Source organism: Rhea americana, unplaced genomic scaffold (genome assembly GCF_003343005.1).
Source record: "Rhea americana isolate MKP2758 unplaced genomic scaffold, rheAme1 scaffold_94, whole genome shotgun sequence".
NCBI classification, from domain to species: Eukaryota; Metazoa; Chordata; class Aves; order Rheiformes; family Rheidae; genus Rhea; species Rhea americana.
In genome coordinates this window covers 2,393,528-2,421,449 of record NW_028187133.1, presented here as the reverse complement: position 1 = coordinate 2,421,449, position 27,922 = coordinate 2,393,528, and the positions used below count along the sequence as shown (strand labels likewise).

The window sequence follows — 27,922 nt, the reverse complement described above, 5'->3', positions numbered from 1 at the left end:
ATTCTTGTCAAATATCTCAGATGATACACATCTTGTTTTAATATATAAGTCTTAAATTATTATAACTGGCTACAACTATATACAGAAGATTCAATTTAAAATATCATGATGATTAATAAAGCTTTATAATTGCACCTTATGTAACTAATGGTGTGCAAGTTTGAACATGGTGAATACTATTTTCAGAGCAGATTAATTTGATGCAAGTTGACGGATGCTTCAGTTCTAAAACGAGTTGAGTTATTACTGTGCTGCATCAGCATTTATTGATTTTAGGGTATGGTGTTAGCATTCACTTATCACAGCATATTTTTCCCCCTTGCATATTAAAAGAGCTTGCCCTCATCTGTCATGATCTTATATTGTATAAATCATATAAAAGGGTTACCTGTTTCCATGATTTATTTCATAATGATGTTAATTATACTGAAACATAGGATTGTTTAATAAAAATGTTGAAGCTAATCTATATTAGTCATCAATATTTGTTACAAACGTTACATGGCAGAATGTGTGAGAAACCACAATAACCAATATGTATGGAGGAGGATTTAAAGTGATTTAGAGTTTAGTCTCACTTAGTGCTAAGACGCATTTTAAATTTATAGAGGATAAACAAAACCTGATATTTACGTGATATTTTTTGTAAGTTAATTATTTCTATTAAATTGTAATTACTAGAAAAATAAAATATCTGATCCTCAGTTTACATTTAGAAATGTAAGGTGAAAGATGCGCTCTGACTTCCTAAAAATACTTTGTTAAAGGAATATAGACTTCCCAACAAAATGAGACAAATATTTAATACTTCCTGGTCAAGGTAAGACACTCAGTCGGAACTTGCTTTCTTCCCGAGAGGAGTTTTGCCTGGGAAAGCGCAGCAGGATCAGGCTAGCACATATGTGACACTGATCCTTCAAGGACTTATACATAAGCACTGTAAGAAGGTCTCTTGAAACCAAAGACATTTCTAGAAATTAAAGGCGAGGTCCCACGCACAGAGTCGTCAGTGCCACTGATGAACTGGTCTGCAACATATGTACTGAGGGTTTGCCTGGGGATACATGGGGAAAATCTTCGTGGGATCGGGGCCTTGGCTAGTGCTCAGGATCAGAGCATTTCCTAGTTTCCTTTATAACATTGCCATTTTAAGTACAGCTGACTCCAGATACTCTGGGTGAAATGAGCCATGCAGCTGATAACTTTAAAGTAACACACAGGTAATACCTAACATTTTTTTTTAAGGATGAGGAACACATTTTTAAAAAATAGGGATTTCATTTTCTTCAACTCTTCTGTTTCAGGAGTAAGAGCAATAAACAAATGCATTTAGAGTCATGGACAGATGTTACTCCTACAGAAAAAGACTTCAGAATTGAACACCTTTTAATCTGCCAAATAATTAATGCAAGGTAATTTTATTATTATGACAGCTAAACTCTAGAGTGTCATTTTCCTACAAATTCTATTTGCTGAGGAGTTTAGTGATTGGAAACATTTTTAATCCTGCTGCAGGGATTACAGACCTGGTAGACTTTAAAGGCATAAAATGCGTATGATAATCTGAAGGTATTTCAGAACATGTGCCATTGTTTAAAAAGTTTCTACAGAACGTATTATCCCGGAAAGCAAGACTTTATCACATTTTGTACAAGCTTACTGAGAAACTTCACATTTTCAACTCAATCTCTTGCTATACAGATGAAGAAAAGACATTTTTTAGATAATCCTTTGAGCTTTTCAGCATTTGAAATACTTATAAAAATCATAAATACATTTAATGAAATATTTGCAACGTTCTTAATGAGACATAAGTTACCTTTCATTAAAGAAATCAGTAACTGCTTTTTCAATCACAATCTAAGTGGTAAGCATGTTAACACTCAGAAGCTAATATAATGTAGTTTTATCAGCTTTTCGTATCTGAATTGATATCATTTTCAAAAGCATTCTTTGCCTGCATGTTTCTGGTGTTTAATATTCTGTTTGTTATTTAATTTATTTATGACATAGAAAATTAGAATCAACACAGACTCTAGGCACCCCGGCAATTTAATAAAGCAGTCTGTGGTTATTAAATAGAAATAACAAAGAAACAGCAACAGATTATTTAAAATCCAGCCATTCAGCTGAAAAGATAATAAAAATTTGACTTACCAAGAGGAAAAGAAAAAGACTAAATGACCTAAGAAATCCTCTTTTTTCGGAAATGGCTTAACTTTTCCCTTTTCATAACATTCTAGTCTTTAAAATATTAACAAGTGATATTTGTTCATGTCTAGGCTTTAAACGAAACAGTGCGTGAATTAACCTAGCAATAGGCATAAGTGTTTGATTTTTTGAGATTTAAAAAAATAAGGAGTTAGTTGGCCTAAGGCTAGAATTTTCATTACATCAATGAAAGAAAGAAAACAGAAGCCAGCAGAGGGGAGTTATAGAAACTGACTTTATATAAACAGTGAGAAAAATCTTTTTCCTTGGCCACCTACAACGTAGCTACTTTTCTATTAGTACAACGTTTCTTTTAGCAGTGGCACAGCTACCAGGGCCCAATCCTGCTGGCTTGGAGCAGGCTGGGCTCCAGCTGAGAGATTTGCCTCTGTAAGGACTTCAAGATCAGGCTAACAGTTTGTCAGACAGAGCAGAAACGAAAAAGTTTAGACATACCTAAATTGACAAAGCTCATGACCATGTCAGCATCATTCAGAAAGTTGGTGTCGTGCAGGCTGGCTAAGGGAGGATTCTGCGTGCTCAGGGGGGTCATGCGAGACAACTGTATTCTCCGCGAATATCCATTCGGAGAGGCAGGGTATCCTTTCCGTATCCCTCTGCTCTCCCCTGCCATTGATCCCTTTAGTGAATACTCCAGCTCCTCAGTCTCCTCTTCATTTGTCATGGCATTATACAGGTCCAGCATGAAGAGGGGTGCAGAAGAAGCCTGCTTTCCTGGTGAAAATGGTCTGGGTCTGTGAGGTAGACCCAGGATAGAGAGAATCTCTCTCTGAATCTCCCTTCGCTCATGGTTCCGCAGCCTCCTGTAAATAAAACTCGAATGGACATGATTGTCTCCTAACCCTCCCTGTGCGTGACCCGCCAGAGCCCAGCAATTCCACAGCAAGCCCACGAAAGCTTTGAGCGCAGTTAGGTTCATCTCTGAGAAGGAAAAAGAGCAACAACAACAACAACAACAAAAAATCGTTCTCCTACTTGTTCTGAGTTCCTATGAGGTCTGCTTTCCCAGTGGCTGAAAAACAAAATTTACCTATTCTTCATGTCAATGTCATCTCTAAACATAACATCTTTGGTGATTTCGCTTCCCCCCACCCTGTTAAAATATTATGGAATGTGTCAGGTTGCAGTTATTTCTAAGAAAGCTGAAATTCAGACTTCCAATTTTCCACTGTTGTTATCGTTTTTTCTGCATTTATGCAGCAGAAGACCAGTATTTTGTCAGCTGACCTAGACATTCCTATATCAACCTTAGATAACCAGGTCTTTGGTGGGGAGCAGTATTAGCAAGAGCTGTTCTTCTGACACATTGTAGTTCCCAGAGTTATCTTCCCTTGTTATTCTGAGTTCTTCGTACACCTTGCGCTCTTTCCAAGATAAAATCCTGAGTCACAGATTTGTCTTGATCTGTACCTTGGTGGTGCAACATAAATTTGTCCAGCAGCCTGGTGATAACTTTAACATCTTTTGAATCCCTTTAGTGTAAAGTAATTCTAAAGCATGTACTAATCAAATTAATGTGTTGCCATGAATTAACTTGAAAAAATAAAAAACCTTCTGTAAATCCATTCAACCCTTTTGCAGCTCCTTAACTGTTATTTCCAACTCTAGCAGGCACAAATATAACAGCTCTCTTCAAGAGAGATCTAAAGACTAATGTAAGCACAACCCTGCTGGGAAAGAAGAGGCTTCTCATTGTAATTTGAAACGGGTATAGCAAAAAAGTCCTTAACCCTTCTGTTGCCAGACAAAGCTTTAAGCTCCCCGCCACCATCACCAATTTACAATAATAAACCTAACTTGGCTGTCGACTGTCTTTTTCCAGACAGCTTCCAGAATATCCAAACAATTAATTTTAACTTCAACAATTTTAGGTCATATAACTAAAGTCATGGCGTAAGGCAAAAGATTCAATGAGTCTACAGTTAATAAACTTGAATATGAAACTCTCATAACAAACTAAAATAGCATCTCATTAATTCAATAAATGTTTATATTTTAGGTAAGTTTAGCAAATAAAGGTGACCTTTTCCTCTGTAGGAAATTTGGTCAGTTAGGCTCAATTTACTCTTTTCTAAAAATGTTGGGAATGCAATATGAAAGAAAATAAATTTATTCAGCAGGCAAGATCTCAAATTGTGCACAGCCGGTGGTATAATTATAGTTATAGTCACAACTTTCATAAACTGTAATTTGCAATGATAATTTATTCAAAGTACATTTTGACTCATAAATCGCTACACTACGTTTCTCAGTAAATATCAAAAGCTAAGATTTAATCCCACAACCTATTATTAACTGGAGAAAGAAACAGCTTAACTCAAGAAATAAGAAATACTAAATAGATTTTGTTTTTTAATTGCTGTGCATGACACTAAGGTTCAGCTAAAAATTTTAGGGTAGCCATAAACTTGTGTTTTTCTTYTCACTAAAACAAAATCACAGTGTTAAATTTCATATTGTTCACATTATCTGCCATCATTTTTCTGTATTTGCCGTAAGTCTTATGGAGACTTTTCTTTGATGAAGGAGAGAAAATACGGACAAAAAAAGTTAACAAAATATGTGACGTTAGGGAAAGAAACAAGTATATAAAACGTGTCCCGCTGGGTTTTCCCTTACATGACTAGCACCTACTCAGCAAATCACAGTACTTAAGTAAACTTGGGAGTGTGACAGCAAGTATAATCACACCCTAAGAAGCCAGGAACAATTTATCTAATATATTAAGTACAAATGAGCTTTTCTCATATATTGTGAGTCCTAGTCTACATTTACAGGCTAGTTCTGCTATCATTAAAATATAGCTAATTGTCTCTCATAAATCAACATGCATAATAGACAGTGCTTCTCCCAAGAAAGGAGTAGACTTGCTGAATTAGCACTAGAATTAGTTAAGATTAGATAGCAAAAGTCAATGGAAGAACAATATGTTTTCTTTTTTCATTGAGATTTTTCCTCTAAATCCATTTGAAAACTATTATTTCCTGTTTTTGTTTTGCTTTCACTTGTCCTACTTAAACAGTTGTAATCGTATATGAGAGCTTACTATACATATGTCTTGTTTGAATTAGGCCATCATATATTTTGTAACCGTTTTTTTTTTTTCCTCTCTTTTCCAGCAGTATATTTCCTTTTTTCCCTAAGCATTCATAAAAGCCAGTGGATTGATTGCTCAGAGGATTTAAGTCCTCAGCTCATCAGTACATCCAGCAATAGAAACTTCCTACATTATCCCACTAGAGTGTCTGAAGTATACATTTAGATAGCCTTTTCCCGTTTAAAAACTCAAAAATGCCCTCAATTTTCAGGGTGCGTTTCTGTTGTAAACATCTTTCTAGGCAGCATCAGAGTAAGAAAACATTAAGCTAGTTTGAGGAAAACAGCTCCTGTCATTTTCAGATGGAGCCACAACCAAACATGTAACCTAAATACAATAGATTTATTTTTCAGTAATCGAGCCAAACTGAGTCACCAGCCATCCTTGACTAGAACTTCTAAAAATTAAAGCTTTTAACTATTTTTCATCGGTATAAATACAATATCCTTTTGTAATAAACCTCTGTTCCATAAACAACCACTGTTAATGTGGCGATCTTATAAACATAGGATACAGTCAGCTCTAAAATTAAAAGCCTTTGCTAAAGAAATGAAAGGAACCCATGGTAGCTAATAGGTCCCACTTCATATTTCCAATAGGTAAATTGGCTTCTAAAGGAAAATATGATATACAATATAAGCATGTCAAGATATTTTATTTGATAATATATAAAAATACACTGGCACAGATATCTGGATTTAGTTTAGGTTCAGTTTCAAAGTCACCTTAGGTCTAGATTTCTAATTTTGCAACAAAAAATATTCAGTTGTTTGCGTGAAACGTGAAAGAAATGCCATGTTCATACTGTTTTCAGCCGCAGTCAAATCCAAATAACAGCTAAGGTTGGTATAAGATGCGGACCCAGAATCAAAACCAGGGATTTGAATAAGAAGACTCAGAGATTCCAGTTTTGCCCTGCGTCTAAAACTGAAATACCGGAGTAGAAAATACGCGCGCTGCTTGACCTGCTTTCTTTCCCAGGTGCTCAACCTGGAAGCAAAGTAGGAAATCACCTGACCGGTCCTTATCCAGTTGTTAGAAAACTAAAATGACTGCGAGAGTGAGCTGGCGAGAGTGAGCTGGCGTTAGGGGTGGAGAGCTGATAGAGGAGCGTGTAACCGCGGAGCGTCTGGAGCCTCGGGCCGCGGCGGCAGGAGCGCAGCACAGCCTGTGCAGGCACCGCTGCGAGCGGGGGGCGGGAAGCGATTGCACCAGGGTCTTAAACGGCGAGGCATACACGTGTACGACGAGTGAATTCAGAGCGAGTTCAGCACCCTAGCCAGTATTAAAGCCAATACTGTAAGGAAAATAATGAAACCTGGGAATCAGGATCTCGCCTATCTCAGATTCCAGCAGATCRTAACACTGCAACGGGGAAAAATCTGTAATTATCCAGCAGACCATAGCAATCACAGTGAGTGTGATTGTTTTTATGGGCACTGCCCACTACTCCAGAATAAAACCAGCAAGTGGCTACTGAAGGCAGCAGTCTACTGGATCCTCGATATCGCAGTAGCCGCAGGTGTTTCGCCGTAACAACGGTTCTCTGTAGCTGTTTGCCATGTACAAAATAGAAGAAAAGGTAGAGTCACCTCGAGAAATTTACAGTCTAAATCTGATATCTACAAATGCAAGTTGGATGATCTTGCTAGCTCTTTGCCCCTTAATGACCACCAAATCTGGCATTCAGATCAATATTATGACCAGATGACGCAGGATTAAAGATGTGCAAGGCTGTTGATGCAAGAAGTACATGGAGAAAGAGACTTTTATGAAAATGTTTTGTGAAAGAAGGAAAATCGTTAGGAGTTAAAACGAGACATTCCCCAGCAAAAAGAAAGCAAATCTTCCATTCTCTTCCTGGGGCACAAACATTGCACGGACACGACAGGTATGTGTACCTGTTATACTGCCACCATTTAAGGGTCTTTACAATGGTATGGCCAGCAGGAGGTATACGTATGATTATTCCCACTTATTATACGTATGTGTTTGTGTTCCAGATTAACCAAATACGTAGACATCTTTCACTCAGTTACTTTCTAGTTTAATTGAGTTGGATGTTGTGTGAAGGTTGTATTCTTCTACACATGTAGAAGAGACACAAACATATTATTCCATGCCACTCAAAGCTAAGTTTCCTAATGCAAGGGGAATTCCACTTGTAATAGACACAATGTGAAAACTGATAGGAATAGCTGAAGAAATAGGCAGCTGGAGATATACATTGACTATGTTATTTTTAAAGGCAACATATCTATGCAAACCCCTTTTTATTCAGAATAATCTCATGACATTTGTTAATTACTGTATGAAAGATGGGAATCATTTTTGCATACAGAAACATTACCATTTCTGGAATAGAAAATTTGTTCAAAATTTGATCTTTATTTAATTTTATAGCAGGATGGGAATGTAGCTGTGCTGAATTCTCTTCAACCGCAGGGAATTTTAGGAAAACCTATTAGGGTTTTACCCAGTATTGATACTCGTTACACATATTCCTGGGGATCATTTAGCATTATACATAGAAAGCATTTGTCTTTTATGTTCCAGGCAGAAGAATGCACTGCAAAACAATACCCACTATGTAGAAGTGTTCAATATGTAGATTACAGTGCTATTTATTCAGTTACTAACCAGCTTCCTGTAGCACAAGAGTTTTTCATCCAGAATTTCAAAAACTCAGGCAATATCATAGATCAGCCTAGGAGGTAAGCCGTCAGGCATTTTATAGACAGTATTTAAGAGAATACTTTGTTTAAAATTTACAGAAAGATCTCCAGCTTTAAGTATAATCATCTGTGAAGTTTGTTCTATTCATACTACAAACATAACGTTGTAAAGCTATCAGCACGGAATCATCTGCAGCATTAAAAATATACTCTTCTTTAAGCAAGTGCGGAAAAGTAATTTTGTTATGTGCCTAAAGACTTTTTTTAACCTATTGTGTTCAAGGACTAGAAAAAAAAGAAGGAAAGCTTGTTTCACACATATTCCTTGGAATACGTGAACCACAAAATTTACAATTAATTAATATAATCCAAAAAAAAATAAAAATAAAAATAAAAAGGAGGAACTACACTGAGGCAAACACAAAATAGTTGGACAAGAGCAACATTTGTAAGTAGGAAAGAATAGCACTTTTTAAGGAGCTTTTTCTTGGCTGAGCTCATAGCAGGGTTTTACCGTGCCCCAGCTGCACACTGGTACCTGCTAGTCTGATTGCTCTCTGGCTGCAGCATTTCCACAGGCACTTTCTGCTATGCCAGTGCTGTCCCCAGTGCTCTCTCAGGAAACCTCTTCTAGCTCTTGCTGGCTGCCTTTCGGTTTTAAATGCAAATATATATATACCTTTGCTCATAAACTGACACCCGCCAAGTAGCTGCATTGCAATACTTTTTGTTTCTTGAAATACTCATCTATCTCAATTTGGGATTTGCTTCTTCCCATGAGCATTTTTTCACTAAATTCTATAGCTGTGGCTTTAGCACCTCTACTGGAAATTGTGCGATCCAGCAGTCTCTCAATCTCCTTTTGCAAATTACAGCTTTGCTTTTATTCTTTTTTCCTGTGACTTGTTTTATATGTGCTCTCTCTCTCTCTCTCTCTTTCCTATGCTTCCTCCCATTACCTCTCTCTCCTTTTGGTCTACTGCTTGGAATTGCTTGCCTCTGCTCCCACATGGCCTTTCTTTTCAGCTTTTTAACCTTTAAACCTTTTCCCCCAACCATCTCCATTTTCTTTTACCCCTTTCCTGCCTGTCATATTTCTTCTTTCCCTCCCCACATATCCGTAGACAGATGTTATTTTTTTCTTTTAAAATGACTTCCTTTGTTTAGCAATACGTTTCCCCTTTTGTAAGGGATCAGCTGGCCTCTCGGGCAGTAAAAGAGGAGCTGCTGCTCCAGTACTTTCAATTAAATGAGTTCTACAATGAATCATGCAGTCCTTCAGAGACCAGTCATCTCTTACTGTTCAAAGAGGATTGCGAAAGAAAAGGATGTGCACAGGCCCATTGTAAGGCTGCACATATCCTAAAATCTGTTACATGCTGACTGCTCTTTCTACATAGACTTCTTTGGACATGGTCATCCATCAGGGAAGCAGTCCAGATCCAGCTAAGGAACTGGCAATGACTCAATGGCAAAATGCTGTAAAGCCTTCTCCACAACAGCATTTTCAGGAAAATGGACAATTCAGAGTCAAATAAGAGTCAGCAATATCACACTAGGTACTTCTTGAATTTTCCAGTAACATTAGAAAAGGATATTCTGCTGGCACTATTTTATTGCTAGCTCAGTCAGAAAGGACATTGTTTGTATCCTCTCATCACAAGAACAGAATCAAAACAAGACAGGAGCTGAGCTGCGTTGTGATGAGCAAGAATGTGAACACGTCACGAGAATCCGTGAAGTCTCCGGGGTTGGGTCTATTGAATCAGGCAAAACACAAAAGCAACATGGTGGCATAACACAAGTCAAAGAAAGTGTTCACAATAAAATACTAATTTCCTCAATTTCTATCATTAGACTATATGCCCTTCTAATGCACATAATGACTTTACATTACAAAATATTTACATCTTGCCATAGTTGATAAAATTCGTTTAATCAACAATAGGTAATAGTTGCTAAAATTTACTACTCCAAACAGTGCAATTCAAGTCAGAATTTGTTAAGCTAAAAAAAGTAAAGGAATAGAGTGAAAAGCCAGTCTACACTGCTGGCCTGGAAAAMGCCACTTGTTTCTCTCAGTGTTTTGTTACTACAGCTGAGAAAAACTGAAAAAAATGGGAAAGTGTTTACCTTCTTCACACTAAAATCTGTATATTGAAGGATTGCCTTAGCCACTCATCTTTCCTTCATGTAGGCAGAGTTCTGAAAACAGGATCTGTCTGATGTTTAATAGGATAAACCATGCTYTTCACGAGACAGGCACAGGCAAGAAGAGCATAATTTACATCAGAAGTTTTATATCTAAAATTGCACCATAGTCTAAACATGATATACACAAACAGACCTTCCTTTCTGCTTCATTTCTATACAACCTTTGATGCTCCTTTCTTAGCATTAAGATCTTTAATTTGGAATAAATGGTATTTCCTGCAGGAATTCGAGTTAAATCACGTAAATTAGAAGACAACTACAGATGCAGACTGGTACTGCAGAACAATCTTTTCCTTTGGGAAGTGGTTGCATAATGATATTTTCATGGTTTTTACTATTTGTCATTCAGYACTAGTCATCGAAAAGCATGTGTCTCTCTAGAAACTTGGCCTTGGAACATAAAAATAAACCAAGTTTTGTTTATTCACAGGTCAAATTAGGATAATACACAGGGAACATGACTGACCTAATTTGTTGTTCCATCTGTAATGCTCAGCAGGTATAGCTTACTGCAGCAGAGCCTGAGGACAGGGTTGTCCCACTGTTGTTTTGGGGGGACAACAACATAAGTGCACCTTCTTACAGTCATTTTTCAGAGCAGATGCCCAGTATTTTCTATGCTCATTTTCCTCTTATCATCCTTCAGTGATAAAACATGYACAGGGACAAATTACTGAGAACTTTCTACAGGATAATAAAATGTGACTTTTGGATAAATATTCTGCTCATCCCCCCAGAAGCACCCCGTGAACAAACAGAGGTGAGGGTCTGCCGCAAAGGCTTTGGCCTCAGCTCTCTCTATGAGATAGTGAGGTGGCTTCTGCCTCATCTTCCTCCAACATGGGCTGCCCTTGGGGTTTTTGCCTCACCTTCCTCCACCATGAGAAGGTGCTGCCCAACGTCAGTCTTTGCCCACTGGCTGTGCTGCCTTCTTGGCATATAGCTGCGTGTCAAGCATATCTAGGCGTATATAAGGTATCTGGTATGTACAGTTAGGCTGTAGATTTTAATGGACAGAGAATATAACTAGAAGACAGAAACATTTTGCAATGATTTCTTCTGTGGCCCAGGATTAACTAATCTCCATTTGTTCTCATTTCTCCATTGCAATTCAATGTTAGTTGTACTTCATAATTCACCTCTTCTGTAAAGAATCATGCAGTTTGTTTTCACATATTTATGGATCTTCGAAGGACTAAAATCCTCTGCTTCCAAGCAATGAAGGATATTCTTGATGCAGATGAAAAAAAAGAAACAGTGTTTATGTTAAAGGATGGCTAGAAAGCCTCAAAACCATAAAAGTTCTGGCTTCTTTAGTGCTCTCCTAAAAAACATAAAGATGATCAAACAGATTATTTGTGTTAAAAAAAAGAAAATTTTTTTTKGTCTAAGAATTTCTTTGCCAAGTTTCAGTCTAAAATTATTTTTTATGGTTAAGTTATAAATTGCTTAAAAATGGGGTTTATAATGGAAATGGTGACAGACTTAACTATGGCGGCACTAGCAGGCGCCAGCATAATTACAGTCTTCCCAAGACATAACTTATTACAGGCTACACAGCAGAGCCAGTATTTTGTATTTTAATTAAGAAACCTGGATTTTGTTTGTAATAATTGACTGTTATGCCGCCTCTATTGCCAGGATACTCTTGTAAAAGAGACTCTTGCCTCTAGTAGTCTTTCTTTGTTAAATATTTTAAATAAATTTTATATTGTTGACTRGAAGATTGCATGCATTTTATAGGTCCTTATTAACTATCTTTTGGTGACTGTGATTGTTCTATAATTTTTTTAATTAAGATTTTTGTTCCTCTTATCTGTAACCAGGAAAGGTTTATAATTAAGGTCTCTGAGAAGTATAAAGCTATAGTATATATGTTACCTGCCTTATTCTATACCACACAGGCCTTAAATGGGAAAGTAGGTTCTATATTTACAAAGGTATTAGGCCTCCTTTAATGCACTAGACAAGTACATACAGGTTCTGCTATCAAGTGAGACAATAACACAGAGAACATCTCTACACTGCTTTGAAAAGCATATCTCAGTAAGTTCTGCTGTGTGTTGTCTCAGTTGAGGTGAATTCATTTTCTACAGAGAATTTCAGTTCCTTGATCCTAAACARTATTTTCTGCATGCATACAATGCCTTTCATTGTACGTCTTTGGAGCAAAATCAGAGTATGCAGTGGTCTGAAAAGCATCAGATATGAGGCATGTTTTGCTGGGATGAGCTTGAAGAAACGCGCGCGGTAGCGATAGCTGTTCCGTGAGGATGTTGCATGGAATGCTGCCACCTCTTGGTGCTGCACACTGCGTACACGGCGCGGAGGTTGCAGCCAGCTGCAAACAGCTCTCCACTCTAAACCATTTTCCGTTCCACCAGTAGCAGTTTATGTTATAAATATGCCCTGTAATTTTTCAGACTTTACATTTGTTTCTTGATTTATTTGCATTTAGCTTAGTGTTGCTGGGGTGTGTGTTTTTCCACAGCCAGCAACTACAAGAGGCATTGGCTCTTTTCATGCACATAAATGTTGTATATCTAATTTGTCCAGGAAAACCAGTAGTGGTAATTCAATAGATTCAGAAATGGACCCTGACACAAACAAACTTTAGCAGGTAAGCACATGTCTAATGTAAGATTCTGCAACATTAGAGCCAGACAGAAACATAGAAGATGTGAGATCAGTAGAAGTGCTTAACACGTAAAACTGAAAAACAAAACAGCCCAGGACTAGAACAATATATATTCCAATTTATTTTTTTCTAAGTCTGGCTTATACTGGGTACAGAAGAGACTAGGCTAAAAAATATTGCTCACAGCTCCCTTATTCCCTCAGTTTGGCCTCAGAGTGATGCTATTTGAACAAACACCACTCAGCCATCTTCCCCCAAGGACCACCTACCCACCGGGGAGATTATCAGAGTTGGTTATGTCACTTCCTTTCTTGTCTCCAGCACAGTCCCAGGCTAGGAACAGTGATAAAGGAGTCAGCTTTACCAGCAGATCTCTCCTGCTCCCTCCTACAGAAGTTTCTCTTATGCCAAGAGGACCTTCAACAAGTCTTCACTGCCTTTGTATCTTCCAAGCGGGGCATGGGGAAAAGAGCACAGGAGATAATCTCCTACTATGTGCTTAGAAAAAATATTAGCAGGGAAATAATTATAGTCTTGTGATTTGTTTTTGCATCTTGAAATAGCTAACAGTGTTACATTACCAAAGAGCTATAACTATGGCCAAACAGCTGAATGAAAATGGAAATACAATATTTGTTTTTATTTTGTGTCCTTAGAGCACAAATGCAAAGCAGAGAAGGAAGGAATACATATCAAGAAAATGCTGAGAATAGTACAAGCCTTTCTCAAATATCTATATTTGAGGTATCAAATATCTATCTATATTTGAGGTAGCAATTATGTCTCTTCATCAGCTGTTCATTAGGTGGCATTTATTTCAACTGCATGGGGAAGAAAGTTGGAATTAGAAAATTGGCTTCAGTAATAAGTTGTCCTCAGTCAGAAATACTGGAGAACAAGCATGGGATGTCTGGAAAGATTAATCTACCTACTTCTAGCCAGATTTCCAATTAAATACTGAAGAACGCAAAATCCAAATGATCCATAGTGGATTCTCTTCTGGGATGCAGACTTGCATTCTGCTGTTAATCAGGAAAAAGAGAGAGGTTTTGAAGGTAAGCTGTAGAGCATGGAAGTGACTCACTGCTCAGCAAGTTCCAGCGAGCTGATACAATGTGAGTGAAAGGGCACCCTAGGTCCAGGCGGCCGGCCGGGGGGAGGAGAGATGCTGAGGAGTCAAGTGGGACTGGTCGCCTGAGCAAGAAGTGGAGCTGAGGGCAAGGAATCCGAGTGGAGTATGTCCACAGGGGGTTAGAACACCAGTAGATTTGAAGACTGATCACGAAAAATCATTGCGTTAAGTGCTACTGCAGGTTCAGTTCCATAAAACTTTTTCCCCCTTGGATATATGCTAAAATGTCTCTCCATCTGAGCCCTCAAATACAGCTCAAGTAATATTTCATCACTCACATCACAACAAACAGGCTGTGTGTGACAGACAATGAGAAAGAAAGAAAAGACTAACCTCATCGTCTGACTCCCTTATACAAACTGACAGGACTGATTGGTTTGGCATCATTTTTATCAATTCCACATGTTTTTCTGGTTTGGAGGGCTTGTTTTAATTCTCACAAAAGGATGCCTACAAAGGTGAAAGCGGAAACCAGTAGAGTCCATCTCCTAGGAGAACATATTTGACCACAGCACTTTGTTTTTTTCTGATGTAGTAGGGAAATGAATGAGGTCTTTTGAAAACTGACAGCAAAAAGTGTGAAAAAGATGCATTTCAGAAACAAAATATACTAAAAATGAAGGTGTGRAAGAAAAAGAAAATAAAAGACAAGATAGAAGTTGTCTATGGTCAAGAGAGCTGTAACAGACACAAAGTCCTTGTAAACCAAAAGCTTTTCATCTTGAAGTGTTTGGTAATGTGAACTTGAGTTATTGCCAAGATTTAGTCTACTCAAGAAGAGGAGATAACCAAAAATACTCTGGGAAGTGATTGGTAGAAAACCGAATAAGGTATCATTGTCACAAGAATGATATGCAAATAGGAAACTAATGAAACTAAATCCCTGCCATCAGATATCAATGACAGAAAAAAACATARTAAGTAGAATAAAGTATTAAGGGCCTCTATTAGAAATAAAATGCTATCTTTAAAGGACCTGTCAAAACAACAAGACCTAAGAGCAAAAGCTTCTCTCTGTTTACCTATTAGGAAACCTTTTCCRTCTCATGTCATTGTATAAATAAAAGGGTCATTAAATCTGAGAGCTCAACAGGAGCTGAGTGACAAGATTATGTAGTGTCATTAGCTGTTATAAGTCCATATTCAGGTCCTGCAGTAATCATCCATTTGTTCTCCGAATGAAACGTAAAACATGACTGCTTCTCAGCTGGAATTATTCTGGTGACTTCTGTCATAACAGWGGAATGATAGAAAGTGTGGGCCAAATCATGCAGGCTTTAGGCAGGCAGTGCACCTAATTAAGGCAGTGGGAGATTTTTCCTTCATGCAAACTGTGGAAATTGGCCCGYTTTCTTTATTCAGGCACAGATCAGGATCCTTATCTTTCTTTTGTACTGCGCTGGAGGATGGTTTGAACGCTGTCTGGCTGTTTAATGTGATAACRATCCACAATGCACCTACTCTGTCCTGCATAGGGAGGTTTGCCCTGAGCGGGATTTGAAGATGTGTTGTTTCAGTGTGCTAGATAACTCATCCTAGCCAGCAGTAAAATGCACTCTGGCCCCATTCCAGCAAAGCACTTAATCATATGCTTATCAGTTAAAAGGATGACTTAAATACTTCAAATTACGAACACGCTTTGATACCTTGTTGCATCACACCCAGAATGTTTGCACCATTACCCGGGATTAATATTAACCAAAGACTGAAAGAGATTAAATGGGAAAGCGAGGTTTAAAGTGAATTGAAATTCCAAACACTACAACATACAACTCTTGTATTTTGATCTTGCTAATACTTTTCAAATGGTTTGTACAACCACCTGTGTAACAGATGAGATCACTGATTAGAAACTTAGAAGTCTCAGATCTTCAGAGGGTTTTTTTAAATCTTGTTTTTAAGTCATCCAAACTTATTCCACTTACATTCAAGATTGGTGTCATCAGTATTTCAACTTTCTGAGCTGCATAATAAGAATGTTATAAAGTCTTTTCTATTCCTAACACTATTTCTCTTACTTGCTATTGATGACGCAGTATTTAAAAAATCAGAAACTCTTGCAGCTGCACAATGTAGCCCCAGCTGTGTGGGGGTGATGAACCACGTGGGGTTGTGAATGGTGCTACTGATCAGATTAAAATCTGGCACGTTTTCCCCCTCACAAACCTTTTGCCTTTTTTCAGCCTCACAAACCTTTTGCCTTCTGGGCCATGCACAAGCTCTGTTGTATGCAATGGCCTACTTCTAACAAACTCGTGCTGGAAGCCACAGAAAGGTTTGTACTGTGGATAGTAAAAAAATGAGTAATTTGTATAAGTGATATAAAATCAGCTGATTTTTAGTTACTGTATTGCTTGACATAAGGTAATGAAAGCTAATAAAATCAATTCCGGTTGACTRTGGGCATCAAGACTCCAAAGAGAATGACTACAGACAGATCCACTTGCATAAATGCAAACACAGACAAGAAATAATGACAAATACTTGGAAAACTACTTCAAATGGGAGAGAATTAGAAGTCACATAGAAGCAAGAGTGAGAAAGTAATGAAGGGAAAGACTCCAAGGCCTCCTAAATGAAAATCCAAGATGATATTGGATAGAAAATTTTCTATTGTAACTCATGAAAATACCAGGTTTGGGTAAATAATTCTTCGGTGCAAGTTTTTCGGGTGGAAAAAACAAAGCTGATATTTTGGCCCAAATTTTTGCAGTCACAATCATTTTGTAAATAAGTCATTTTTATCTTTGTTACTTTTTGTACACCCTTGAAAAAAGTTAGCAATAACTTGTAAAAGCAAGCCCCATAATCACTTTTAGTGGTAGTATGGAGCTGATAACAGTGAGAGTGAGTTCACTCCCATGCTCAGTAGACATATTTATCAAAAGTGAAAGAAAAATAACCTAGAGTAAAAGCAAAGACACCCACACACAAGCTTATTTAAGCCAGTAAATGACAAGTGAAAAAAGAGCAGTTGGCTTTTCCATGACATTTATATCTGAGAATGAAGTTTGCACATACACCCTCATTTACATTTCTTATTATACCTCCCATTTACATCAATTTAAAATACCTGTCATTTTACTTATATTACTATTAGCTAAATAAAATAATCTATATTGCTTGTCCATTATTTAAATCTCCTCTCATGTCACGTGGAGATGGCTTAAAAAAGCTGAAATTGATCTCTGTTATTTTTCTTCCTAGCTTCATCATTACAATGCCAGGTTTTGTTTCACAGAAACAACCCAATTCCCTGTTGGTGACTACTGTGGCTTGATAATCTGGCGAAAATGTTATTTTCTTCATTAGGCCAACATATGCCTTGAGGTGACCTACAATCTTATCCATCCTGCCTGACCATATGCATGAATGAGGCACCAAATTAGGATTGCTGTAATCCTAGGCTCTACCTAGAGAGAAATGGCTCTACATATTTCATATCATTTCTCAGGTGGTTATAATCCTCTAGAATTCTATGAGTTATGATTCTACTGAAAGGATAATTACTGCTCTGCAAACGCTGTTTAGCTTTTTCTACTTAACATGAGATAGAYGTGAATGACTGTATAAAAAAATTGTGCGTGGATTTTTATAAGGTGATTCTTACATAAATACAGAGGAAAGGTAACTAAAGACTGAAATATAACAGTCCACTATCTGCAGTACTAGGAAGTCTCCATCTATCGGATTTTRTCCTACACATCTAGAGGTCAGTTTTAATAGGGGTGTGACATTATTCTGCATAGTCCAAACATCTATTCTTAGCTAATATAACTGTTGTATACCTACAAACTGGGAATTTCTACAAAAAAACAGGATAATACTGAAAACTGAAAATTTATCATAAAAGTCACAGACATTTTAATAAAATTCATGGAAGAAATTATTTAATAAATATTTTAGTGAACTGTAMAACCCAATGTATACTTCCAGTATCTAAAATTTATAAATAATGAATTTTAAAACTGTCAGACTACAGGTTGAACATATTATATGATAAATATTATTCATAAATTTTCTTTAAAAACCTTACTTACTAGTTTATGCTTGTAATGTATGGCAAATGCTGGAGTTTTCCTTAGTGTTTGGTTTTGTATAAAAATAGAATTAACTTTCTGGAGAAATGCAGATTTACTATCAAAGAGACAGGTATATGACAATCTTGATGGAGAAGCTAGTCATGCTGTGGACAAATTTAATAAAGACATAAATCAAACATTAAAATAATTCTCAGAGGAAACTTACTTCATTTTAGGGGAGAAATAAAGGTTCACCAGTAACCATAGTGAGTTCATATTATTACCATTGTTTTTATAAGTTGTTGCCATGACTTTTTTGACTTTTGGGCTAGATTGAACTTAAAACACAACAGATGGCTACAATTATGTGTCTGTAACTTTTTTTTTTTAGAATAACTAAACAGAGCACAATAAAATAAACAGGCTTATATTCCAAAGAGACTTGCACAGTTTAAGAGAGCTATACATGGTTATTAAAAAAAGAAAGACTTTCTATACAATAGGAGTAACRCATAAATGAGAGATTGGTTTCGCAAGTGTGCTGTATTAAGTRCATGAGTCATTCCTATAATATGATTTCTTCAATTAGCAATTTTAGGAGCACTGATTAAAATGAAAGTACATAATTGTGTAATTATTTGGGGTCCAACTGTGCATTGTTTTCATCGGCAAAGCTTCCTTTGAATTTTGTCACAGCAAGAAGTGCTAGTTTGGGCTTTTAATTCGTTAGAGTAATTTTTTAATTAGTAAAGATTAATTGTCATTTTTATTATCTAGAATCACTGTTGAAGAAGATTTTGCATCAACTGCTTTTTGGAAAAAAAAGTGATTTAATGATCTCGTGGTACTTTAATTTCWGTATYAGTAGATTTAGTAAAGGACAAAAAKATATTTCAAAAAGGAGAGGAAAATAGAGGAATGGAAAGGAAGAGTATATTGGCTAAATAATACTGCAGTAAATCCACGAAACTCAGCATAAGCTGAATCTTGTTATGTCTTTAAACCATCTGACTTTGTTACTTAACATGGATTATTTTAATACAGGTAATTTTAAGAGCCTGAATGGCTTCAGCCATTGTTAAAAAAAAAAATAAATAAATAAAAAGACCAGGTCTGAGACCTGTCCAGGTCTCCAGGTCTCTCTGAATGGCAGCACAGCCCTCTGGTGTGTCAGCCACTCCTCCCAGCTTGGTTTCATCAGCAAACTTGCTGAGGAGGCACTCTGTCCCCTCATCCAKGTCATTGATGAATCAGTTGAACAGGATGGGACCCAGTACTGAGCYCTCRGGGATGCCACTAGCCTCCTTTCTCATCCCAGGCTACTAAGTSCAACACATGCAGCAGAATCAACCAATTCTGTTGCCAGTCCATGACTGTGGCAGAAACCGTTTTATCCAGAATTAGCACAATTCATTCAGTGACTACATAGCAATAACTGCAAGATTCCTGTGCCAAGCTGAGGTTATGCAACCTAAAATTTCCAAATCTGCCCTCATTTTGCCAGATAATCCAGCTAAACTTCACAGCTTGTCCGCAGTGGACACATGCAGAACAGTAGAAACTTGTACACATCACTCTGAAGTGCCCATGTGATATGCATGTGGCCTTCCATCTCTCTAGAGACAGAGGACACAACCTCCCCAGTAATCTTCCTATGGATGCATGGAGCCATTATGGTGAAATGTCTTAGTTTCTACAGGTTTTTGGAACTCTATCTTCATGCCTGAGCATATTTAATACATTTCCAAAATCATTCAATAAGCTCTGAGTAGGTCACACTGGAGAAAGTTTATGGCACAATGGGTCAGAAAACAAGCTCATCAATGGTAAATTGTCTCCTTATCTTACAGCACATGAAAGCAGTTTCATTGGTTTGATCCTGTCGACTCAGTGGTTCCAGTCAACCTTGTCATCTTTGCTTTGTCATCCCTGCTGCACAGAGTTCCCCTAGGATAGGTTCCTTTTCACATTGAAAAGTGAAACTTCACACTACACATCAAATGCAAGGAGAATTTTAAAAGCAAGAAGTTATCCAGGCTGTGAACGCAAAGGTGACAAGCACAAGACACTTACCAGAAAGCATAATAAAAGCAAGATAAATCACAAGACACAAGCTAGATGTCCAGTTTAACAAAGCATTCCAGCATATGTTAACCTTTAAACATATGCTGCAATTCACTGAAGCCAATTCGTCTTAAGTATTTTATTGGATCCAGGATAAGTTGTGGAATACAGTAAGCAATAAGAATGGCCAACAGACATATCTTATTTTTCAAGGTTTATTTCTATGAATTTACTAAAAGTCTATATACAAAACCAGATAGTTTTGCCTTCATGGGGTCCTCAACTTTCAACTTATTAAGATATCAGGCTCACATCTGCTGCAGTACTCTAATTTTAGCTAGAGTGAAATGCTTAGTAAATCTAAACAGAGACAATTAATTCAGTCTGGCAGCATACATTCAAAAGTGTCAGGGAAAATTGGAAAACAAATTTACTGTATTACTGAGAGTTGTTTCTGAAGTGTCATGGAAAAGCACAGAGAATGCAGGAAAGCAGGGCTGTTCAAAAGCAGCTAGACAAAGACAAAGATTAAGTTTAATCACCAATAAACACTGGAACTTATAACTTGATTGACATATTGTGAGGATGGTTTGCAGAAAAGGCTTTAAGGGTATTCATATACACTGTACAAAGTCATTTTCCATATTCAGTATTCCCTGAATTATGAATTCTAAGCCTTTGCTTAGTTTGGTTCATTTTCAATTTAATACTGATTTGTGTTGTAAGGAACATGTTTTGCTCTTGTCTTCAGTTCCTTTAAAGTCATCTTTCCATTTTAACTCTGGTTAGTTAAATGTTTCCTAAGAATCTTTACGAGTAGTTGAGGAATACACAAAAAAATACAGAAGATACCACATAAAAAGGAAAACTCAACTTCAGTTCCTTCAAACCAAATTCCATTAGCTTCTGTTGAAATCATGAACTCACCGCTTTCTTCACAAGAATAAAGCTGCTAGTCTTGAACTCAGCCTCCAAGAGTTTGATTTTATGAGATCTGATGAAGGATGAAACAGTGAGGCCTTAAATTTTTTTAATAGGTAAAGATATATGACCACACCAAAATGTAAATGGGAATTGCCAGACTGGTGCAAAGAGGTTGAGTTCAAACTTGCAGAGTTGTTTACATGGGAATTTTCTCTCCTACAAGAATCTGATGGGGGAGTTTTCTACGACTTGCTCAAACACTTCAGGGAAAGGAGATTAGTTTGGCTTTAATTTAACCAGCTAAATTGAGTGTTATTACTGGAAACAGCTCTAAGCTTTTCAATTCCCCTAATGAGGTCCAAACTTCTATGGATGCTATCATTTGAGACTACTGTAATATTTTATTTGGATTTAAGTCTTCAACTTGGCAGCACTGCTGTGTCTCCGTGGACACCTCTCATTTTAGTTTTATATTCTCCCAGGTGGTTGATTACTTATCCCCGTAACAGGATTCCTTTTCATATCGAGGAAGGCTCTGACCTCTGTTGCGGCGCTGTGTTGAAACCTTAGCAGGCAAAGGATGTTGTTTTTCTTTGCTTTGTTTTGCTGTCAACCAAACAATCCATAAGATTTGATTTATCTGACAGATTTTTCAAGCCACCTTAATTTTCTGAGTTTCTTTGATTCTTAATGTCATTTGGAACAAATCTCTTCTGCTAACATGAAAGCAAACTAAGAGCCAAGATTTTTATGGGAGACAGGAAACGTATATTTAAAGGAGTGCTGTGTTATCTTTTACAGCAACAACAAAGGGAATATAGGCAAATATACTCCCAAATGACATAGTTGATTTTAAATCYCGTCTGAAGCACGAGCCTTCTTGCAATATTTGTATAGAATCAGGGAGAGGCAGTAAAACCTTACAACCACAACCACAGAGTAAAAACCCCAACTGCCCTTACTTTTAGTCAGAGACGATCGAATCTGCAGGGAAATCTAGCTGGTCTCAGATCAGCTAGAAATGTCACGAGAAGAAACTGTTGACTACCCATTAGTTAACATCAAACTCTGTTTAATGTTTAGCAATAGCAAAGTACAGTTATCCAGACTAATCTAGGCAATCAACCATCTTTCTTTCTCATGTTAAAAAAAAACGAAAAGCTTTTCATACACAAGAAAATATATTTCTAGAACATGATACCATTGTGTGTGACAGATCCTGCTGGAGGAGTTCCCTGAAACAAAGAGTGGGGAGAGAATGAGCATGGTACTGTCTGCAGAATCTTCTCCCAATTTTAAGATGAAAAATGTTTGTTTAGCCTAACTGGTCTCTACGAACTGTTGAGGACAAGCTGATTTCTATAGTGCTACTAACATATTGGTATAGCAGTTGTTTCTTGAGATACATGGTTTGTGAACTTTTTTATTGTGCCCAATAAAATGATGAAGAAAGGAGGGTGCAGAAAAACCTTCACCAGAACTGAAGGGAGATCTCTAATTAAGTGGAAAAATATTTTGCTTATATCTGATATCAGTAGTTTAAAATAATACAATGGACTTCCTCAAACTAAACAGTAGAAAGAAGGATGATGTTCCACAGCATGTCCTTTGAAAAGCCATTTGCAATCTATTGTTCCTCATATAAGGTAAGAATTTAGAATTACTACAGCATTAGGATGCTTTCCTCAGGCCTCATTCTACAACAGATAGTTTTTGCTAAAATGTATTCTCCTTCCTTAGGCTTATGACAAGCTGGATAGAAAAAAAGGTTAGAATGGAGTTAAATTTCCACAGTGTATTACTGTTCTGTTTTTCAGTAACTTTTCTTTAATCACAATGAATCTTTAATCTTTTCTCTTAATAGAATAAAAGAATCTTATTCTGTATTCCCAGGAGCAGCAAAGATCACATTCTCAGTCTGAGTTACTTTTTCTTCCCTGTCTCTCCTCAATTCAGTTTCAAATGTTAAGTTCAGAGCATCAGACAGCAAGAGTCAGTCAAAGAACAGATCCCAGATTTCTTTTTTCTTTTTTCTTTTTTTTTTTTTTAACATGGAATAAATAACTCATTTTCCCTAGGCTTTCTTGGAAATGGTTGAATCTCCTCAGCCAAAAAATTTCCAAAAGGTTCAGTCTGAGGCAGAGCCAGGATATAAAATACTAGCCTGACATGTTACTGTTCAGAAAATCATAAGGAATTGAATACCAGGTCTTGGAACTGACAATATTAAAAGCATGGGTGATTCTGTTAGTCTCTATAATATACAATTTAGATAATATCTGGAAAGCATTTCAACTCACAGGACAAGTTAACTAAGTATAAGCTAATTAAAGCAACCTAATTGAGCTCCAAGTGTTGTTCCATCTGGAAACTTTATACCGATATTTAGCAGTTCATCTGTTTTGTCACTTTAAAATGATAGGATAGACCTTGCTGGAGTTAAGGTCTTTGACACATTTTTGATTTCTACTGAATATTTCAGAATATATTATATCATCCTCAGCCTGAGAGGTAGTTGGATTTTTTTGATGTTTCAAACCTGCAAGATGTTACTGAAACTAAGCTTGAAGCCATAGAAACTAAGCCACAGAAAACAGCAGCATTAGTGATTGCAGCCTTCATCCGATGGTCAGAGAAGCACCTAGTGAAAAATAATTCATCAGATAGGTACATATTTTTATATATGTGTGTATGCTAAAAAGAAGGGGACTTCTAGGTATACAGTGCTGCAAACTTGCTGGATTATTCAGTGATTGCCCCAGCCACCGACCCACGCACTGCTCTAGCAAGAGCTGGCGAAACACGGGCTACGGCTTTGCTGAAGCGATGTACCAAAGYCACAGTGAAGTGAACAGCAAAGCAAATGTTAGTGAAAACAGCAACCAAGTAAAACCTTTGCCATACAGCAGCTCAATACGCTATCTACTGTGAAAAGCTTAACATATATATAGTGTATTATATATAGTCTCAAAACAAAATACATATTACAATGAAAACCCTTAAAATGATAGYATTTTGCCAGTTTCGTGGCATCTTCTTTTGACTGATAGATTTTTGAAGGTATATATTTCTCACTGATGTTTCTAGAATTTGTTTATAACATCACTTAAATGCAAGAGAATAACRTAATCAAGCCTTATAGAGTTAATTCTGAATATCTATTTGCAATAATTCAGAGTGGTCTTATATACTAAGAGGAAGCTGGCTAACGTATGACCAGAGATAGCTTGAAGAAATGAAAACTCTGGAGTTGTGGGTCAAAAGCAGCGTTTAAACCCAGCAATTTTGACTTTCGTGTAAAAGGCTCAGGAATATCCTGGTGCAAAGTGTCTTCTGCCATCTAGTGGACGAACTATCTCATAGGCTCCCTTTGTGTAAGCTTGCTCCACGCAGGTAAACTTGCTTTGAGAACTGGAAGATAACAAATACTTGTACTCGTTCAAAAGCAATTGCAGTTGTTGTACAATTAGTAACCAAACAGGCCCTCTCCTCAAATTTCTGTAATGTAAGTATTTCTTTAGGAAAATTTGCATTATTTGTTTCTTTATTTACATTATTTGTTAAGACTTGTTAAACCTTGAACATACTTAGTACCCTAACTTAACCTCTTGGAGCACCTCAGGATGTTCTTAAAATTAAGTATATGATTCTGAACTGCCCATCCTAAGAAGTAGAATATTATTTGCAGATAAAGTCACAATCTTGACCTTAAAGTGTACCATGGAAACCCAAAAAGCTGTGCTGTCCACTTTTGCTAGAGGAAAATAGCAGGAAGACAGATCGCTCTTGCAACTTTCCTTCAAGCCATAAAGAAAATTGCATCTCAACTCCACAAAGACTTTCCACACAGAAGTACCGACCACTAGATTCAAGAGCCCTGAATTGAGCAGAGAAGAGGTCCTTTTGATCCACACCCTAATATCACAGAATCACAGAATGGTAAGGTTGGGAGGGACCTCTGGAGATCATCTAGTCCAACCCTCAGCATAGCCCATACGGGGATTGAATCCGCGACCTTTGCATTAGCAGCACCAYGCTCTAAYCAGCTGAGCTAAACCAAGTTAGGCCCACCTGAACTGGATATTTTATCCTCYGTGTGCCACCGACTCTAGGTAGACGTTATCGCTCTGAAACCTTCGCTGGCCTCAGGATTACAGGCCAGTGCCAAATTCTGACCACCAGGACCCACTTTCAGGATCAACATGGAAGTGACCACAGGTGTCTCAGTAATGACCATTAGRAAAGAGCTTGCTTTCTAGAAGAGATGAATTTGTCTGGATTTTTAATCTGTAATTTATTATATTAAAGGTCAGCAAGAAAGGAAATAATATACCCTCCTTTGAAAGATTATTTACAAGGGTAAAAAATTTAATACTAGAATAAATTTAACCATACATTTGTTGTATTATTTGTTTTCTCTCCCCTGGGGCCCTCGTAACTGAAGGCATCAGGGAAATATTTATTTACTGTTATCATCTGGCTCAAAAACAAGCTTTTGTCAAGGGACGTAATGATCTAAACATTTGTACTGAATCTAGGCAAACAAATGTTAAAAAAAGTAATCACTAAACTTGCTTGTATTTGGTGAGAAAATACCAGTTTGTCTTGCACTTGAAGGCAGCAACCCTGCCTTCCCCTTATTCTTTTACCTGTCTGAACTCTCTTGGCCTGCTCACCATCACGTGAACTCTCTCTAAGCCTGAAATAGGGACAACAAAGACACCTGAAACGGCCATTTCCAAACTTTATGTCTCTGTATTCGCCACTGCTGCTCCTTCAATGAGCAGTCATGTTTCAGATGACCAGCCTGGGCCCATCTTGGGCACGTTAGCTAGCAGCTAACTTCCAAATGAGCCTTAGCCAGCACRTCAAATCTGCAAATGGATAGCAGAAGTGAAACAAGTTGTTTTATTTATATATACATCCATACACACGTATAAATACATATTAAAAATATAAATAAATAACTCTATATATTTACACTATATATGTACATGTATGTGTGTGAGAGTATATATACATATACATACTTTTTAATGTATTTATTATTATATTATTTATATTTATGTTTTCATTGACTCAGGTTTTAGGGCTGCTGTCCTCTCCAGCCACTCAGAGAGGTACACGGCCCACTGTGGAGCTTTTGAAGCAATTCATTGTTACTGTCGCTTACAGACCTAACGTTATAGAAAACACCCAATTCATTAGTGGTGCTCAAACTTACAGGCCTGTTCAGAGCATACTTACAGCCAAAGGTCAGCACAGAAATATTTGGGAGATTCATGTGGCATGCAAATACCTGCTACAGCTGGTATAGCTCATGCTTGATTCAGAGCAGAGACTGAACTGCCAATCCCCCACATCCACAGTGAGCGTTTGCTACTATTTGCTATTTTTCACTGGCTGAAAAACTAGACATTAGCTACCTTAGCAGCTGGCCTAAATTAGGATATAACTCCAGAAGAAGAAATATAGATGAGGAGACRTCTAGATCTGGCACAAGCACAACAGATTAAGATCACCATTGTAATATTAAAATTCCTAAAAAAATAGATCAAGGTGAATTTACAGCTAACTCTACTAGGGAACCAGAAAAGAGAATTAGAAGTTTAGCACTAAGGATTTAAAAGAGTTTGGTAGTCTTTTCAATAGCATCAGACTCATGAGGAATTTTGTTTGGTTCAAAATCTAAACACAGATGAACTCTACTACCGTACCGTTCTAGGCTAAATACAAATCATTTGACCGAGAAGCACAAATAGCCAYTATTCACATAAGGAAGTGCATAGATTGAAACATGTAGGATAATAGGGAAAAAAAAGGTTAAAAAGAATAAAAATCTGGTTTATTCCAGGATCTGGAGGGTTTTCCCATTTACGCAACAGGTTTCTATATGGACACATCATTTAAATTTTMTGTGCCTCTGAGAGTCCATTTGTTAAATAAAAGTGTTATAACCACCTCTGCTATGCTGCAGAGCTTCATTAAATAAGATGTAAAAAGGGAATTAAAACTAGCCATCAAAAAAAAGTTAGAAACAAAAATAAAGACTTCATGACTTCCAGCCTTAGACTGTATCCCAGATAAAAAGAGCTCAGTGAGAAAACAAAATATATAAGAATTTATCACTTGATTAACTCACCATGATTGCACAGTTATATCAGAAAAATGCAGACTGCTGTCTTATTTTAAAATTATAGTGTGATCAGAGAATTTAAGATTATGTTGCAAATCATTCTGATGAGGAAGTAGAAAGAAAGGTCTGTAATTAATCTTAACTTTGACTTTTTTTTCTAGATTCTTTTGCCTAACCAGAGAGCTTAAGCTTTTTCCTAATTAAATTTATAATTAAGCTACTCCTAAATTTATAGCATGTTATTTTCTAGTTTTCTTTTCTCACTAGCAATCAGGCGCACAGCGTAGTTTAATGCTGTGATAAAGATGTCCCAGTAAGATGGGATGTAGGGAGTCTTGCTTCTTTCATTGCATTCTTTCCTTAGGAGGTGCAAAAATCCACTGTCTTCCCACGCTTGTGCCGCCATATCCTCACACGCAGCAAGGACTAGTTTCCCTTGAAGTATTAATCATCCCAAAATAGAATGTAAAAAAAAAAAAAAAAAAAAAAAAAAAAAAAAAAAAAAAAAAAAAAAAAAAAAAAAAAAAATTAATCATCCCAAAATAAAAAATGTAAAAAAAAAAAAAAAAAAAAATCAAAGCAACCTTAGTTGTCAAAGCTTTTCTCCATCCTGAAAAGTACAGGGCAGCATGCTGCTATGATTTTCAGCCTGATTGCAATGAGCAACTCAAGGAAGAAAAAATATATGAGTTTTAAAATGGGGTTCACTCTACATTTACTTTAGATAATAAACTTTTGAAAGGGACTGCAAAAGCTACTTTGTAGCTTTTTATTTGTGTGATGCTTAG

General features: G+C 37.0%; 1 protein-coding gene across 2 annotated transcripts in view; it reads right to left on the bottom strand.

Moving 5' to 3' along the window:
- BMP5 (bone morphogenetic protein 5) overlaps positions 1-3,867 on the bottom strand; it is a 58,654-nt gene extending 54,787 nt beyond the window's left edge. The window contains exons 1-2 of one of the 2 annotated variants that reach the window (XM_085324859.1): positions 3,643-3,867; positions 2,668-3,035 (exon numbers count right to left, since the gene is read on the bottom strand). In XM_085324859.1, the coding sequence (XP_085180985.1) occupies positions 2,668-2,917 (250 nt within the window). In that variant the 5' untranslated portion in view covers positions 2,918-3,035; positions 3,643-3,867. Of the gene's footprint in view, positions 1-2,667 lie in introns of both variants that reach the window. The other variant, XM_085324858.1, reaches the window with a different exon arrangement.
- Positions 3,868-27,922: the final 24,055 nt, after the last annotated feature.